General features: G+C 35.8%; 1 protein-coding gene across 5 annotated transcripts in view; it reads right to left on the reverse strand.

Moving 5' to 3' along the window:
• Nucleotides 1-2976: 2976 nt before the first annotated feature.
• The window catches only part of rorc (RAR-related orphan receptor C), a 43575-nt gene continuing 30164 nt past the window's right edge, over nt 2977-16387 (reverse strand). For 2 of the 5 annotated variants that reach the window (XM_067401435.1, XM_067401469.1), the window contains 10 exons: nt 10991-11076; nt 10708-10849; nt 10215-10550; nt 9280-9399; nt 9005-9126; nt 6536-6668; nt 6195-6302; nt 4940-5050; nt 4736-4848; nt 2979-4646 (listed from right to left, as the gene is read on the reverse strand). In XM_067401435.1, coding sequence (XP_067257536.1) covers nt 4482-4646; nt 4736-4848; nt 4940-5050; nt 6195-6302; nt 6536-6668; nt 9005-9126; nt 9280-9399; nt 10215-10550; nt 10708-10849; nt 10991-11076 — 1436 coding nt within the window. In that variant the 3' untranslated portion in view covers nt 2979-4481. Of the gene's footprint in view, nt 4647-4735; nt 4849-4939; nt 5051-6194; nt 6303-6535; nt 6669-9004; nt 9127-9279; nt 9400-10214; nt 10551-10707; nt 10850-10990; nt 11077-16387 lie in introns of all 5 variants that reach the window. The other 3 variants (XM_067401452.1, XM_067401460.1, XM_067401443.1) reach the window with 3 other exon arrangements.

Consider the following 16387-nt stretch of genomic DNA (forward strand, 5'->3'; position numbering starts at 1 on the left):
TAATGTTTCTATCGTGATATGTATTTATACAGTATACGTTATAACTGCACTATTGCGGTATTATTCACACATACATGCCATTTACACTGAGCATTGCTGGTCCATTCATACTCACTTAAATAAATGCAGAGTATATGGTGTATGTCTGCACTGCATACTGAATGTGCATATTGGTTATTTAAGTTTTTCTTGAGTAGTTGTGTTTTGAGTACGAGTAGAGTTAATGCTACACTATAACCAGCTCTGAGTAAGGGTACTGAAATAATAATATTAAAAAATTGGAAAATTTGGTTTCAGTGTGATGTGTTTGGCTCCAGGTAGTGCTGACGGGGATGTCTCAGATGTGAAAATGTGCAATAGAAACACTGAATTCTCAGAAACTACAGAGCTGGTCCAGATTCAGTATTACAATATCTAACACAATATTGCTGATTGTAATAACCTTGTTACAGAAGTGTTTGCCAGATGGAGCTGGTATTTCTTATGTTGTTGTGTCTTTCTGTGAGTCAGCCACTGCTTTGTTTCCCTTGGACACAAAGTATCAATATAAACACAGCCATGGGAATTATATGCATCACCGAGGGCCTGGGAAAGAAATCCACTGTTGTGGTCTGCTCCATATACATACGGTACATATAACATATTTTATTAACATCGATTTTGTTAACTTTAGGCCCTAGATAGATTAGATATGACCCAAATTAAAATAATAAAAACAAAGTGCTGTATCGAAACTCTGTGTCAGCATGAGTCAATGAAAACAGAGAAGTAAATGATTCAAACTTTCAGTCTCTGATGGGAAAAGCAAAGTACTTTTGGTAAATAAAAAAGTTATTGATGTACAGTAAATTCATTTTCAAATGAAAATGGCAAATAAACATAAGAAAAAATGTTGAGGGTTAGATTTACAAGTAAACTAATACAGAATTTTGAAACTACCATAATTACCCAACTGATTAAATTCACAGCGCAATTCACCCATGACTCAAGACTGAATAAGATGGTGATTAAAAAATATTTTACCCTGACCTTAAACTGTCTACATGTAATGTGAGTTCCGGGATACATTACACAGTCACAAGGAGCAACACGTACTAGTCAAATTCAGGTGATGTTAATGGTCAAGGAGGATTACATGTGCCTAGACAAGCTTGTAGGAAAAATAAAGTAGAAACACATATTACTAGTAACTGTTTGACCTTTAGACAATAGTTTATATATGTGCAACATCCCAGAGGAGCGGAGTCATTGTTCTTCTCAAGTTTTCTTCCTCATTCGAACATTTTAGCGGATTTTCCCTTAATTCAAGGAAAATAGAAGGATGCTATAATGTTTTAAAAGAAGTTAGAAAATCATCTACTAAATTTAAATTAATGCCGCCATTTCAAGGACGCCTGATTTTTTTCCTTCTTTCCCGAACACACAGTTGTAGGAAAATATGTTTTTGAAAGAGAGAAATGCTTTGAGATTTGCAAATATTTGCAATCTGTTATTGGCTTTAATCTCAGGTATTCTCAGATTAACCATTAATGTGGAAGCAGATTTGGTTCAATAATAAAAAAATATACAATGAGAAAGAAAAAAAACTAAATTGCAAAAAATTAACATGGCCATTAAATAAACCTCATTCTTCCAAGCTTCCTGTTCGCTCCATACATGAAGAGACTTTGCATTGTAGTCATTAAATATTTGCTTGGTTATGAATAAAGCTCCCTTACATTTTTATTGAAGGTTGGTTCACCCAAAAATGAAATTTCTGTCATTAATGACTCACCTTCATGTCGTTCTAAACCCGTAAGACCTTCGTTCATCTTCGGAACACAAATTAAGATTTTTTTGATGAAATCCAAGAGCTCTCCGACTCCTCCGTAGAAAGCAATTGAATTATCAATTTCAAGCTCCAGAAAGGTACTAAAGACATCGTTAAAATAGTCCATATGACTACAGTGGTTCAACCTTAATGTTATGAAGCGTCGAGAATACTTTTTATGCGCAAAAACAAAACAAATATTACAACTTTTTTCAATAATTTCTTCTCTTCCCTGTCATTCTCCTACGCTGTTTACTTTCAGCGCTTTCGGGTTCTACGTCAGAAAGCCGACTCATTATTGGCCGATGCTGTTCATGTGTTTGTGTAATGCTGAAGCAGAAGCCAGCCAATAATGAGCTGGCGTTCTGACGTAGAACCCAAAGCGCTGAACTGTGTTTACAATGTCAACAGCGTAAGATACTGACAGGGAAGAGACAAATTTGTTGAATAAAGTTGCTATTTTTGTTTTGTTTTTGCACACAAAAAGTATTCTCATCATTTCATGACATTAAGGTTTAACCACAGTAGTCACATGGACTATTTTAACGATGTCTTTAATACTTTTCTGGGCCTTGAAAGTGGTGGTTAAATTGCTGTTTATGGAGGAGTCAGAGAACTCTCGGATTTCATTAAAAATATCTTAATTTGTGTTCTGAAGATGAATGAAGGTCTTGGAGGTTTGGAAAGACATGAGGGTGAATAATTAAAGACAGAATTTTCATTTTTTGGGCGAACTAACCCTTTAAAGGGAGAGATTGAAAAATTGATGAAAATTCTGTCATCATTTACTCACCTTCATGTTGTTCCAAACCTGTATAAATTTCTTTGTTCTGCTGAACACAGGAAGATATTTTGAAGAATGTGGGTAACAGAACAGTTCTGGGGCACCATCGACTGCCATAGTATTTCTTTTCCTACTATGGAAGTCAATGGTGCCCCAAAGCAGCCTGGTTACAAGCTTTCATCAAAATATCTTCATTTGTGTTCAGCAGAACAAAGAACTTTATACAGGTTTGGAACAACCTGAGGGTGAGTAAATGAGTAAATTTTCATTTTGGGGTGAACTATCAGACTTAAGGTCGATAGACTTAATGTTATGGCACCAGAGTATACAAATACACATCACTGACTGACTGAACAGAGGCAGCAAAAATAACTACAAACATTTAACTAAATTCTGATCCCCTATAGTCTGTTCTGAGGTCGCTGTAAGCACAATTCATTTGAGTATGACAAAGCCTTTCTGATCTGCTGTGATTCAGATGATCCTGAATTTAAACATGATGAAAACCAGATTAACTTGATTTCTTTTTATGAGAAATATTGAAGCATTTGTATTGGTGGATTGGAGCAATTCTAACAAACATCATTTTCAAGGGAACTATATGAAAAGAAAAAAAAAAAACAGAAAATGGCTGTATGACATCTGTGTGAGTCAGAGGAGCACATAAAAAGATTTCAGAGAAACTTGGCTCACAAATACAAAATTAAAAGCCAGGAATGGAAAACCAGTGTATATTTTTCCTGAATACACTCCCACCGTTTACACTTTTCAGAGGTTTATTTGAGGCCTTTTCTGCAAAGCAACACAACACAATAGATAGCAACAGAAGAAAACCGAAACAATAACAGGGTTTCATCGATTGTGTGAGTGATAAGTTAAATCTGACACAAAATACAACATGAACAGAAACTGTGCAATCGAGACACAATAGAATTGTGCTCAATCCAAGTGTCTACACAAGCATAATGATTTATTTCATAGAAGTACTCTATACATTATTAGACCCTTGAGCATAAATACTGTCAAATCTACAAGTACAATAATTATTCAGCTGACTGAAAAAACTGAGAAAATCATCTATGACCAAAGACTGAATAACACAAATTAAGATGGTCTATTTGAATGGAATGGTGAGTTCAAGAACAAAATCAACAAGTTCTACTCAAATCCATGTGAAATGAATGAAAGATGAGCATTACAAGCACTAAGACAAGCTTTAACAGAAGAGAAGTACAAAAAAAAAAAAAGGTGACGCATAACAGATGATCGTGTTTAAATTAATGCAATAATGTAATAGGCTATATTATAAGAGGCAGAAATCATTAAGCATCCATGTCTCTGTACTGCCTGAGAAATAAAAACGAGATTCTAATGTTGTAAATGAAGCTTGAAAATCATCCAATGTCTGATGCCGCCAGTTCAAACATCATTCAGCTCATGGAAAGTATGTTGACAAAGAACATGTTGCAACATGTTGCTTTGAGATCTGCAAATATTATCATTTGTAATCTGGTATTTGCTGGTAAAATCTCTATACAAAATAACATTCTAATGATCAGAGCTAATGCACCTTTGTACCAGCTAGAATCAAGACCATCAAGGTCATCGAAAACTTCAAAAACATTAAAATATATCCTCAGACTGAATAGCATTCGTAGTTATATTTTGCTTCGCCCTACAGAATAGAATTCGCACAAAATACGGCATACTTCTCTTAAAATTATTTTCTGTTCTTCTGAGAGTTACAAAAATATATTTAACTTCTTGAGAAGGTTAATAATAAATTTAGATCTTGATTGCATACACCTTTGAATGTAACTTTGTGTGTGTGTAACGTGTGCGATGTGGTTTCATTTCTGCACATATGAAATATGTGTCTGTGTGTGTTTAGTGAGTAGTCAATGTCTGTATATCCGTGTCAGAGCCGAACAGCTCTTTGTATAGTGGAGGGAAGAGGGAATGCACCGTGAGAGGGTAAAGCTGCCGAAACCATCGCAGTTTCTCAATATGCAGCGCACACAGAGACTTCAGCACCGGCACTCTTTGATACAGCTGGAATTATACAAAAACATTAGCAGTTAAAAGCCATTCCAGCCAATTTAATTCTTTAATTCTCCTTTCTTTTTCTCCATCTCTTTTACCTTATGCAGTAGACTCTCCTGATTGTCTCTGTGCAGGATGTGACTAAGAGCAAGCTCCACATCTCTCCTTACTTTCTGCACTCTTTCTCTGTCTTCCAGACATGGTCGATCTACTCATAAATGTAGAAAAGGAACGAGAGATTAAGTCCAGCTTTCTTTAAAGTCAGAATTTGTGCAGAATTTCTGCAGTTTTACTGCGCTCACCTGCATTAATGAGGACCAGTGCAGTGAACACCGCCATCTGCTGTTCAGTCAGTCTCAGCGCGCACAGATTGTGAGCAAAGTCAAATACAGCAGCTATTAGATCGCTACATGCTGAAGAACAAACAGATGCAAAAACAGTTTGAACAAAAATGTAAAATTAGTGATGATAGATTAAGAAAATGAATATCCCTTGTTTAAAAGAAATGCACTCAATTACATTTGAATGTGCACTTGTAGTGTACAGTACTTAAAATCCTAGGCCTATATTTTTAAAAAGTTTTACTTGCATATAATATAATAATAATTAAATAAAAGGCCAAATAAGTGTTCTTAAACGGAGCACACTTTCATGACACACTATACTATACTATATTAACTAAACTTTATTTCAAAAAGTGTACTTTGTAATATTGTCAAATTAAAACTTTTACTGTGAAATGTCATGCTTTAAAGAAATACACTTGATCACAATTTTACCTTTATTTGATATTACTTTAAAGATCATGTTCTGTTTTATAGACTTGTGTGTATTTCATTGTTTCCCTTTGTTCTGTTCCTGCTTCCTTTGTTCCCCATTTTTCTGCTTCTTTTATGTTTTCTAGAGCTGTGTTTGAAATCGCCCCCTATATCCTCATTCACTATTCTCTACATTACTCCACTAATATTGTCCACTTGAAGGAGTGAATGAAAACGAGTGAGTGAATTCAGACACTGAGTGCACTGGAAGGGCTGCCGCTTTTGCATAGTTTGTGCTTGCTGTTTAAAGGTCCCGTTCTTCGTGATCCCATGTTTCAAACTTTAGTTAGTGTGTAATGTTGTTGTTAGAGTATAAATAAAATCTGTAAAATTTTACAGCTCAAAGTTCAATGTCAAGCGAGATTTTTTATTTAACAGAAGTCGCCTACATCGAACGGCCAGTTTGGACTACTTGGTCCTACTTAAGTGGGTCAAAAATAGCTAGTTTAGCTAGTTGCATTTAATATAAATGTAAACTATATACTCTATATACATTTAACTACATTTTCATTTAATTGCAATTAACATGCAATCAAATGTCCAAAAACATTACATTCAGATTGTACATTATTTCCTAATAAGTACTCTTTTTAAATGTATGCTTAAGTGTACTTCTTTTTCACAAGGGGTTAGACAAAAATGATTAAATACAGGTTTGTAAAAACATGCTGACAAAACATGCTCTTACACAGGAAGTCTAAGGGTGATTACTGTAAACCAAAATATTGCTTTAACTCACCGAGAGATTTGAAAAGTTCTGTTCCTGCAAATTTGCCGTCAAAAAATACTGTGTTGTTTTCTGTGTTAAACATCCGACTCATCCGGACCAGAACAACTTCCATGGACCCTGATAAGAAAGAGAGAAAGAAAGGCACACACAGAAGAAGGCAGAAAAGAGAGAGCAAAATGCACAGAATTATAGAACGAGGAATGAGAATGGAAGAGAAGGAGACAAAGGCAGAAATGTGACAGGTTTTTGAGAGATGAAAACAGGACAGAGAGAGATGAGAATTGGGCTGTTGTAAACCTTACCAGCCTTAATCGATTAACTTGTATGTTTTACAGACATATATATCTCACCACTCTTGAGGAGAGCAATTTGATCATTCTGACAAAGCTGACGGAATCCTGGGATACGTTTAGCAAATTCCACCACATACTGAACAGCATCTGTCAACCGCACCGCACAGTGCTGCCACATCTCATCCACCGACTACAGAGACAGAGGACAGAGAGAGAGAGAAAGTGAGAAGGGAGGGAACCTGAGACAGAGAAATGTTTGTGTATTCTGTATATTCTGAATTCCATACACTACAAGTCAACTTTTGACTGATGTTTTGAATGAAGTATTAAGGCCCAATATACTTGCAGCAAAGTTCTTCATTCTTCACTCAGAGGTCAAAAGATGAATGAAAATGGTATAATTTTTGCAAACATCCCAATGCCAATGCTGTTTGTATTAGTATTTAAATATGTGATGTATGCTATTCTCTAAATAAAACAACAAGCACACAACAAAATAGCAGAAATTCCCAGGAATTCCAGGCCATCTCCGAATCTTTAAAGGTGCCCTTGATTCAAAAATTGAATTTATCTTGAATAACAAGAGTTCAATACATGGAAATGACATACAGTGAGGCTCAAAATCCATTGTTTCCTCCTCCTCATATAATTCTCATTTGTTTAAAAGACCTCCAAAGAACAGGCGAATCTCAACATAACACCAACTGTTACGTAATAGTCGGGGTGTACGCCCCAATATTTGCATATGCCAGCCCAAGTCCCAACATTATGAAAGGGATTACACGTCTGGATCTGCACAGCTGAATCATCAGACTAGGTAAGCAAGTAAGGACAATAGCGAAAAATGGCAGATGGAGCAATAATAACTGACATGATCCATGATAACATTATATTTTTAGTGATATTTGTAAATTGTCTTTCTAAATGTTTCGTTAGCATGTTGCTAATGTACTGTTAAATGTGGTTAAAGTTACCATCGTTTCTTACTGTATTCACGGAGACAAGACTGTCGCTATTTTCATTCTTAAACACTTGCAGTCTGTATAATTCATAAACACAACTTCATTCTTTATAAATCTCTCCAACAGTGTCCACAAGTGATCACAGAGATGTGGATATGTTTGCCCCAGCCCTGCATGTACTCCAGTGTGTTCATGTTTTTACTCTTGTCTGATCTAGACAAACATGGTGAAGAAATGAAAAAAACATTTCAAAGCCCCAGAGCATTCCAACTAGGAATTAGGCTTAAAAGAATTAAAAGTAACATTCTGCTAACATTTCTGAGTGTTGTGACTGCAGAGCTCAGTGCATTAAACTCACTCATATTGTCAAAAATTACTAAAACTTCATTCGAATTTGACAAATAATCAATTTTCTTGTACCTAATAATCAACACAATGCAGGGGAAACTGTAATATGAACTGAAGCAGTGTTAAACTGCTCACTGCATCATATAACAACACATGAACTATCAATGTCTATTGGTTGTCCCTCACGAAATTAGCTTCTCGTTTGCATAAAGTTGAAATTTCTAAACTTTTGTCGCATGTCTCCCGTCACTTGACACGTGTCGACAGAAGTCGCCAGCGCTCCATTGAAAGGAATGGGATCATGTCGCTTTGTCACTGCGTGCCGCTGGCAGTGTGAACGGGGCTTTAGTTTGACCAGATTTTGTTTGAAAAGGCATCGTACTCATTCATTCTTCGATTTAGCTTGAAGTATATCAGGGCTTTAATGATTAAAAATATGTGCTTTATTTATTTATTCTAACTTTATTTTTTACTATTGTGAAATTATTTTTTTTAATTTTAACTTTTTTCTTGTAATTGTGACTATGTTTTACAACTGGCATTTTATTTCTCATAATTGCGAGACTGATAATTTTTCACAATTTTCATTTTTCAATCTTAGATTGAGAAAGAGGAAAGTGCGACTAATGCTACAGTGTTTCACATGCTCATCACAGTAAAGCCCAAAGTATAATTTGGTTTTATGCTTTTGTTAGTTGTCACATGTACGCAGCCCATTGTTCCACAGCCGAAAAAGAAAGTGATGAAAATTGACAGAACAACAACCAACTACTGGAGACAACAACAATAGATGTCCACATTTAGTGCTTGTGTGAGGAGGTTAAAAGATACAACTCAATTTTAAATGAGTATAAAGATATTTTATCAGTCATAACTTCTGGAGAGAAATAACGCAGACACCGGATGCGCGAGGCCAATTCACACTGCACTAACAGACGCCAACTACTGCGGACAATCACCAGATTACGTCACTTCTCAGACATTTCCTGAGCCAACAAACGCAGATTCAATGTGTTCAATGGGCGAAAATAATCACTGACTAATGCCAACAGACACCGACCGGGGTAACACACTGATCTGACAAAACCCGTCGAAGTGTCTGTTGGTTGGCATCTGTCAGTGCAGTGTGAACTGGCATTTAGCGTACATGTAAAAAACAGATGTAAACTTTGGGATTTACAGTTGTGCTAGTTATAGAAGAGTAGAGGACATGTACTTTGCTCTGGTAAGCATGGATCTCCTCCCTGCTGAAAACCTTCCATCTGAGAGCCTGCAGTTCCTCCAGTCGATACTGAGTTGTCTCTCTGTGAGAACGAACGATACTTGCCGAGATCTCCTCTGTCAAAAATCGCACAAAGAGACACACGTTAATTTTAATGCACGACAGTTCCACACTACATAGTTCAACTCCTAACCCTATTAAACCACTTTATACCACCACATAGCACACATGACATTTTAAAAATGTGCTAAACTGCTTGCGGTTCTCACCTATGTGCAGAGGGGTCGGATAGGAAAAAAACGAGCTCTCAGGGTCAAAAGGACGAAACCCCATTTCACTGCCGTTCATGTTCAAAATAGCCTCTGGTGTAGACCGTGTAGAGTCAAATCCTGAAAGACGGAAGGACAAAATGATAAACCACAATATCTTATGAGATTTATCTACCAGATGAAAAGTAGGTCACAATTTATATTAGGTGGCCTTAACTAGGCCTACTATGTACTAATATTAAATAATGAAAAGACTATGTACTGTGTATCTACATCTTACTCTGGAAAATTCCCATTTATTGCTAGTGAGTTTGACGTATGATTGATTTTAGAAGGATTGGTAGGGTTAAGGCCCGGGTATACTTCCTTTTCCTTCTGGTGATTGTCAGCATTGGTCGATATCTGTCGGTGCAATGTGAACTGGCCTTTAGAGTTAAATTTTGAAGTAAGGTTTTGAGTTACAATAAAGTTAGGGGTAAAGTTAACAGTGTAACAACAAATTAAATGCAAGTACTTTAAATGCAATTACAATGCACCGACATGTACGTATTTAAAGGGATAGTTCACCCAAAAATGAAAATTCTGTCATCATTTACTCACCGTCAAGTAGTTCCAAACCTGTATGTGTTTCTTTGTTCTGCTGAACACAAAGGAAGATATTTGGAAGAATATCAGTAACCAAACAGGTCTCGCCCCCCATTGACTACTATAGTTTTTATTTTCCCTACTATAGTTGTTAATGGGGGGCGAGATCTGTTTGGTAACTGACATTTCTTTGTGTTCAGCAGAACAAAGAAACTCATATAGGTTTGGAACTACTTGAGCGTGAGTATTGTAGTGTATACTGTATCAAATCTTTAAGGCCACCTAATATGTGTGTGATCGAGAAGTAATTCTTTCAGTGTTAAGTACAATTATTAGGGAGAATTTCTCACCTCTACCAGCTGACAAGCTGTTGCTCTCACCTCTCCTGTGGGAGCTCCTGTAGGCCAGACTCTGTGCCTGGGCCTCGCCTATGCGACACTCCAGGTATGCATGTACCTCTGGTGGGCAGCCTGGCAGTTCAGGCTCTACAGAATAAGGGTAGGCTGGAGGTAGAGGCGGGATGAGATGTGATGACTGTTCTCTGGGCTCTTTGCTGGATCGGTAGGCTGGGAGAGACTGAGGCTCTTGGACTGAGTTGGCCTGAAGACGCTGCTGTTGTCGATGTCTCTCGACTTCTGCAAACAGCGAGTCTCTCTGACGCTTGGACATGCGGCCAAACTTCACAGCTGAGGGAGATGAGAAAACATCACTAGAGTTACACAATTACATAAAATTTTTAGTTAAATATTGCTTTTATGCACAAACTGAATATCAAATTTGTATTTGATTTATTCCAATAAATCATCCATTCAAACATTCTTCCATCCATCCATCCTTTCTCACCGTCACGGCTCATCCCCTGAGCGACACATTTTTTGAGGCGGCAGCTTTGGCAGCGGTTACGGCTGGCGCGGTCAATGGGGCAGTTGCTCTGCCTGGAGCACGAGTACTGAACGCTGGAGGACTGACTTCTGCGGAAGAAGCCCTGTAGAAGCAGAGAGAGAGAGACAGAGAGAGGTGGGTGAGGTGTGGAACAATATGTGCTAAAGACGCAAGACATCCTGTTTGTGAATCCAGCCTAAATGAAGAATATTTGTTATTAGTAAAGTAATTTTCTTTTTCTTACCTTGCAGCCCTCACAAGTGATAACTCCATAATGAACCCCTGAAGATTTATCTCCACAGATCTTACATGGGATCACCTCAATCTGAGCTAAAGACACAAAACAATAACAACACAGATTAAAGCCGTGATCATGTGCTTTACCCCAATGTGTCGATCTGTCACAGTTGATTTAAATAATTCCTGATGCTATTAATCAGATTTAAAATTCCAGCCAGCAGAGGGCAGTATAGCCCTCTAAAAAAATCAGTTCAAAAGTTCCAGTTTGGAGTAAGATTTTTATTTTTAATTTTTTAAAAATAAATTAATACTTTTATTCAGCAAGGATGCATTAAATTGATCAAAAGTGACAGTAAAGACATGAATAATGTTGCAAAATATTTATTTTTTCAAATACATGCTGTTCTTTTGAGCTTTCTATTACATAAAGAATCATTAAAAAATGTTTCATGGTTTTTACAAATGTATGATCGGTTTAGACTGCAATAGACTGATTCATTTATCAATTAACATTTAATGAAGCCACAAAAACAAGATTTTGAGTGGTTGAAGACGTGCGTTGATGCTTTCAGATGTTAAAATGGTCAGAAAAAGACATGTACATTTACTGAATTTGTATTGTGTAATGAATGGATAGGCTGATTAAAATGAACTAATGAAACGGTGGACAACTGGTTCTTTTGTAGTATATGCTTCCTTTGTGTATTTGCAGTTAAATGTATTTATTACACACAAATGTATTTATTACACACATTCACAGTATACAAGAGTATAAATGGACAGGGGTATAAATACACAAACCTCCTGAAACAGAAACACACACTGGTTTTGTAACAGACTAAAGATAATCCCTGAAAGCCACATTAAGAAATCCTAATCTAATGAACAGAGAGAGAGAGAGAGAGAGAGAGAGAGAGAGAGAGAGAGAGAGAGAGATTGAGAGAGAAGGGGAGGGAGGATGAATGAGAGGAAAGGGAGAAGTGTGAATGAATTGCAGCTCAACAGTGGTACAGTGTACACTATTAAAAATAAAGCTTCCAAAAGGATTTTGAGATTTTGCAGTAGAAGAATGATTCTGGGTTCCTCAAAGAACCTTTTAGTGAATAGATATTAAAAGAACCATTTTCTTCTTAGTGGGAAAAATATGCACATATACACATTTTTGTTTGGGATGTTGGGAAATGGTGTCTATTGGTGTCTATAGTTTGTATACTAAACTAATGATATTTCTTTTCCCAAAGATTTAATGAAAACACTATTTAGTAAGTTTATTACATTGTTTTCCTCACAATGAATGTTGGCTGGTCCCTGTTATAGATGATTTCAGGTTTTACTATCCTAGTGGGAAAATGAAAATGTAGGAAAAACCTGACATGCAGACATACAGGCATGCATGCACAGATACACACCTACATTAGCAAAGTGAGATTGTTATGTATTGAACTATAATGCATTGATGAATCCCCATTTTAATGAGCAACATATGCATTGATAAATCATTCACAATTAGATCAATAATATTAATTTAGAAAATAGATGGGGTTTTTATTTATTTCATGCCAACTTTAATGTTCTGATCTGGAGATTTGTCTTAGAAGACTTTGTGGCATGTTTGCAGGTTCTTAAGCTGAAAGTCAAAGAATATGTGTTCTATACATCTGTGTGTGTGTGTGTGTGTGTGTGTGTGTGTGTGTGTGTGTGTGTGTGTGTGTGTGTGTGTGTGTGTGTGTGTGTGTGTGTGTGTGTGTGTGTTTTCGGTCAAAATGACAGTAAATCTAACCTACTTAATTCTTGGAATCCAGCAATGTGTGTATGGCTAAGTAATGTGGTCACATCGTCCAGTACCAAGGAACATGAGTTTCCTCTTTCAAAAAGCATGTACACACACACACACACACACACACACACACACACTGCACACATACAGGTGGGAGGAAGTGTGTGGGAGAATGATACAAGGTTAAAGTTCATAAAGGATACACTCCACTGAGGCTTATATATATATATATATATATATATATATAAAAACATAAAATGTTATAAAGAGGTTTTTTATTGAGAGCTGAACTAATGGGCTTACGCCTGAAATTGTTAACCAAGGGTCATTTTTAATCCTAGCGTAATGTAATGCTGCGACAACACACTTCATTACATTAACATCTTGATGAAAGGAGCATGCCAGCGCAGATCAGATTGTGCTCTGCCGTTCATGTGCACATTCTTGGTGTCAACGGTGTCTTAAAACAGCAACAATTCTGTCTTACATGCGAATTGAGACATTTTTTGCATTGTGCAGTTTGCTTATAATGTAATTATGAACACAAAGTCTTTCTTGACTAACTTTGATATTGCGCAATTTTAAACAGTTGTCAATGCAGCACAACAATGTTGTGGTTATAAGTGTCGTGTCAAGCGAATTCTCAGTACAGTCATCAACATTTGGTGCCGTTCCAAAAAAACAACGTCGGTACAACAGAATGGAACGTGAATGGAAAGTTAACTGAAACCATAATGGAAGTTGACCTAAAGGAGACCAAAGTTCACTTTCAGGACCAGGAACCATGCAAATCAGTGGTTCTCCACCAAGGGGCCCACAGGGGACTTTAGCAAACTTACAATGGGGCCTCATGATGGCTTAAATGATTTAAAATAAGACAAAACCAAGCTTTAACATAAGCTAAAACAACTAAATAAAGATAATACATTAAAAAAAAATAACAATAACAATTATTTTCTTTTGTCAAATCAACTTAATTAATGTGGTTCAGATTTATAATATTCCAAGTTTTTGTTAAATCAATCGCCTTCATTGTATTAACTCAAATTTTTCATTTCAATGAACTCAAAATTTTAAGGCAACCAGGTAACTTAGTTTAAGTTAAACCAACAATTTTTTTTAGAGTGTTGTTTTAATTCACCCCAAACTTCTGGAATTCTAAAATGTAATTATTAAATTAAATTAGATTTAAATATTAATTGTAATTTATGTAAAAAAAGGGTGGTGTTTGCACTGGTGTACATATTTTTATTTATTTATTTATTTATTTTCATACATTTGACTATTTGAATAGTAAAAATTGTCAAAAAATAAAAAAAAAAAAAAAAAAAAAAAACTTCCCACTTTCCACCCTGGTTATCTCTTTCAGGGTTTCACACTGTTAATACCTTACTCTGCATTACTAATTCACACAGTAACTTTGGCATGGCTACTGTCCTTTAAACCCCCCACGTGAAATGTTGTTGAACACAGTTAAAAGTGTCCTTAACCTGGTGTTAGAGATGATGTTAATTAAGTATAGTGTGAAGAGTCTATAACAATATTGGGTTCTCTTCTGGGCCATGTTATTATGCTAGAATGATCATATTTAAATTCATAAAAAAGGTGATTCGAGGTAAAGTGGAATCTGAATGTGTCATGTCAGCCTGACCTTTTCATGTCAGAAATTTAAGCTTCTTTTGATAAGTGTTCCCACCTGGTCCATCAAAGCTTTTTACAGTGGGTGAATCAAAGAAGGGCATTTTTTCACAAAAACAACAAAATCAAGTAACACATCACAAAAAAACAGGGAGATCCACCTAGACTGACTGAGACTGGGGGAATATTGAGTGTGAGGAGGTGGACGTGAAGGTGTCAACCTCAAGTCTTTTTAAGTGGTTTACTGGCTTCTCTTTCACTCTGACTTTCCCTCTTTCATGCATTATCTTACTCTTTATTTCCCTCTCTCTGTCTCGCTCACAAAGGATGCGACTGCCAGTAATACGCTCTTTCATCTGTGTTTTTACTGCCAGGAATGTCCATCCCCCATCCTCCCCCCGCCGTCTCGTTCTCATCCTCTCTTCTCCCAATCCCACCATCTCCCAAAGGAACCTTTGTGAAAATCTTAATCTGATACAGCACTCTTCAAAAACTATATCAAAAGAAATTAAAAAATATCATATTTATTGTTCTCTGTGGTGCATTGTAGAGTGAAACTGAATGCAACATTTCTCATGCAGTGTCATGCAACTTATCACGGATTTAATGAATCCTGTAAAACCTGACATATGAAACAAATATTTTGAAATGCAAATTTATTCAATCTATTTTGGGTATCATATTTGATACATTGGGTTTTTAAGACTCGTATAGTATGATAAAGTGAAAATATAGTGCTATACAGAGGCCCAAACTGAGCAAGAATATGCAATTTGTTTCAGTTGCTGTTATTTATATGGCCAAAATGTAAGATAATTTCTGTTGCAATGTAAATCATTGAGATCTTTATAACAGTATAATTGTTTTAAAAGTTTATATTTGGAATTTTAATGTGGTCTTTTTACTTAAATGCTTAGTTTTATGATCAAAATTCTGTAGGTTTTATTGGTTATTGGTTTAATTGGTAATTCAATGATGATTAAGAGATGGACAAATAAACCTTCCTCAAAAGCCTGATGTATCATATTTGATTCAACATGAATTTTAATGTTGTATGGATAATCAAGTATGCAGTAATTAGCGTGTGCATGTTTCTGTGTCAGTGTGTGTTTATGTCACTGTGTCAAGGTAGGCTATGTCATGATTTGGGGCACAAAAGGAAACTCCTTGCAACGGTTTTTGCAAGAGTGTGGGTCTCGTGTCAATCTATGAGGGAAGGTGTAAATGTGGGTCGACATCTTATGCATTACATGTGACGTTCGTGGATGCAGTTTGAAAATTGCCAGGTAAAGCCATTCACTTTAACCTAAATGCCATGTGACTAACAAATCTGGAGCCAGGTATATGACATAAATCGCAACACCGACAGGCTGATAGCACCACAGAAACACGCGTACACAGGCCTTTTCAATATCGACTAACCTGAGCTGTGACGTGAAAGGCAGCAAACAATATTTGATTTCCAATTGTCCATTTCAGGCTTTTATGAGCCCTAAAAACAGATACTGGTAAAATGTCTAAAATAAAATAAGACTTACGATCAGTGTTATTTCAGTATCTTTTAGATACCATTACAGTTTTTATTACTATTCAGAAATAGTTTTTCTTTTTATATTTTCTGTTTTCATTTTAATTTTAGTTCAGGTTTTATTAAATTTGTTTTGTTTATATTTTGTCATTTTTAGTTTTTATATATATAGTTTTTATACATTTTTATTTCAGTTTTAGATTTATAGATTTAGAGTTATTTGAATCAAATTGAAATCAAATGAGAAATGTTAAAAGATAAAAATGCTAAATGAGGAAAGCTAAAATATAATAAGTATATATAAACATTTTTACATTTTTTCAGTTAAAATTTGCTTTATTTCAAGAGACTAAGGTTTTTTTTTTTTTTATGGTTTTAGTTTTAATTAGCCATAATTCCTTACAGTTTTCTGGCAAAAAATGTCTTTTGAATGGCTGTTGATGGGTGCTAATTTGGTA

The sequence above is a fragment of the Chanodichthys erythropterus genome, chromosome 2, assembly GCF_024489055.1.
Source record: "Chanodichthys erythropterus isolate Z2021 chromosome 2, ASM2448905v1, whole genome shotgun sequence".
NCBI classification, from domain to species: Eukaryota; Metazoa; Chordata; class Actinopteri; order Cypriniformes; family Xenocyprididae; genus Chanodichthys; species Chanodichthys erythropterus.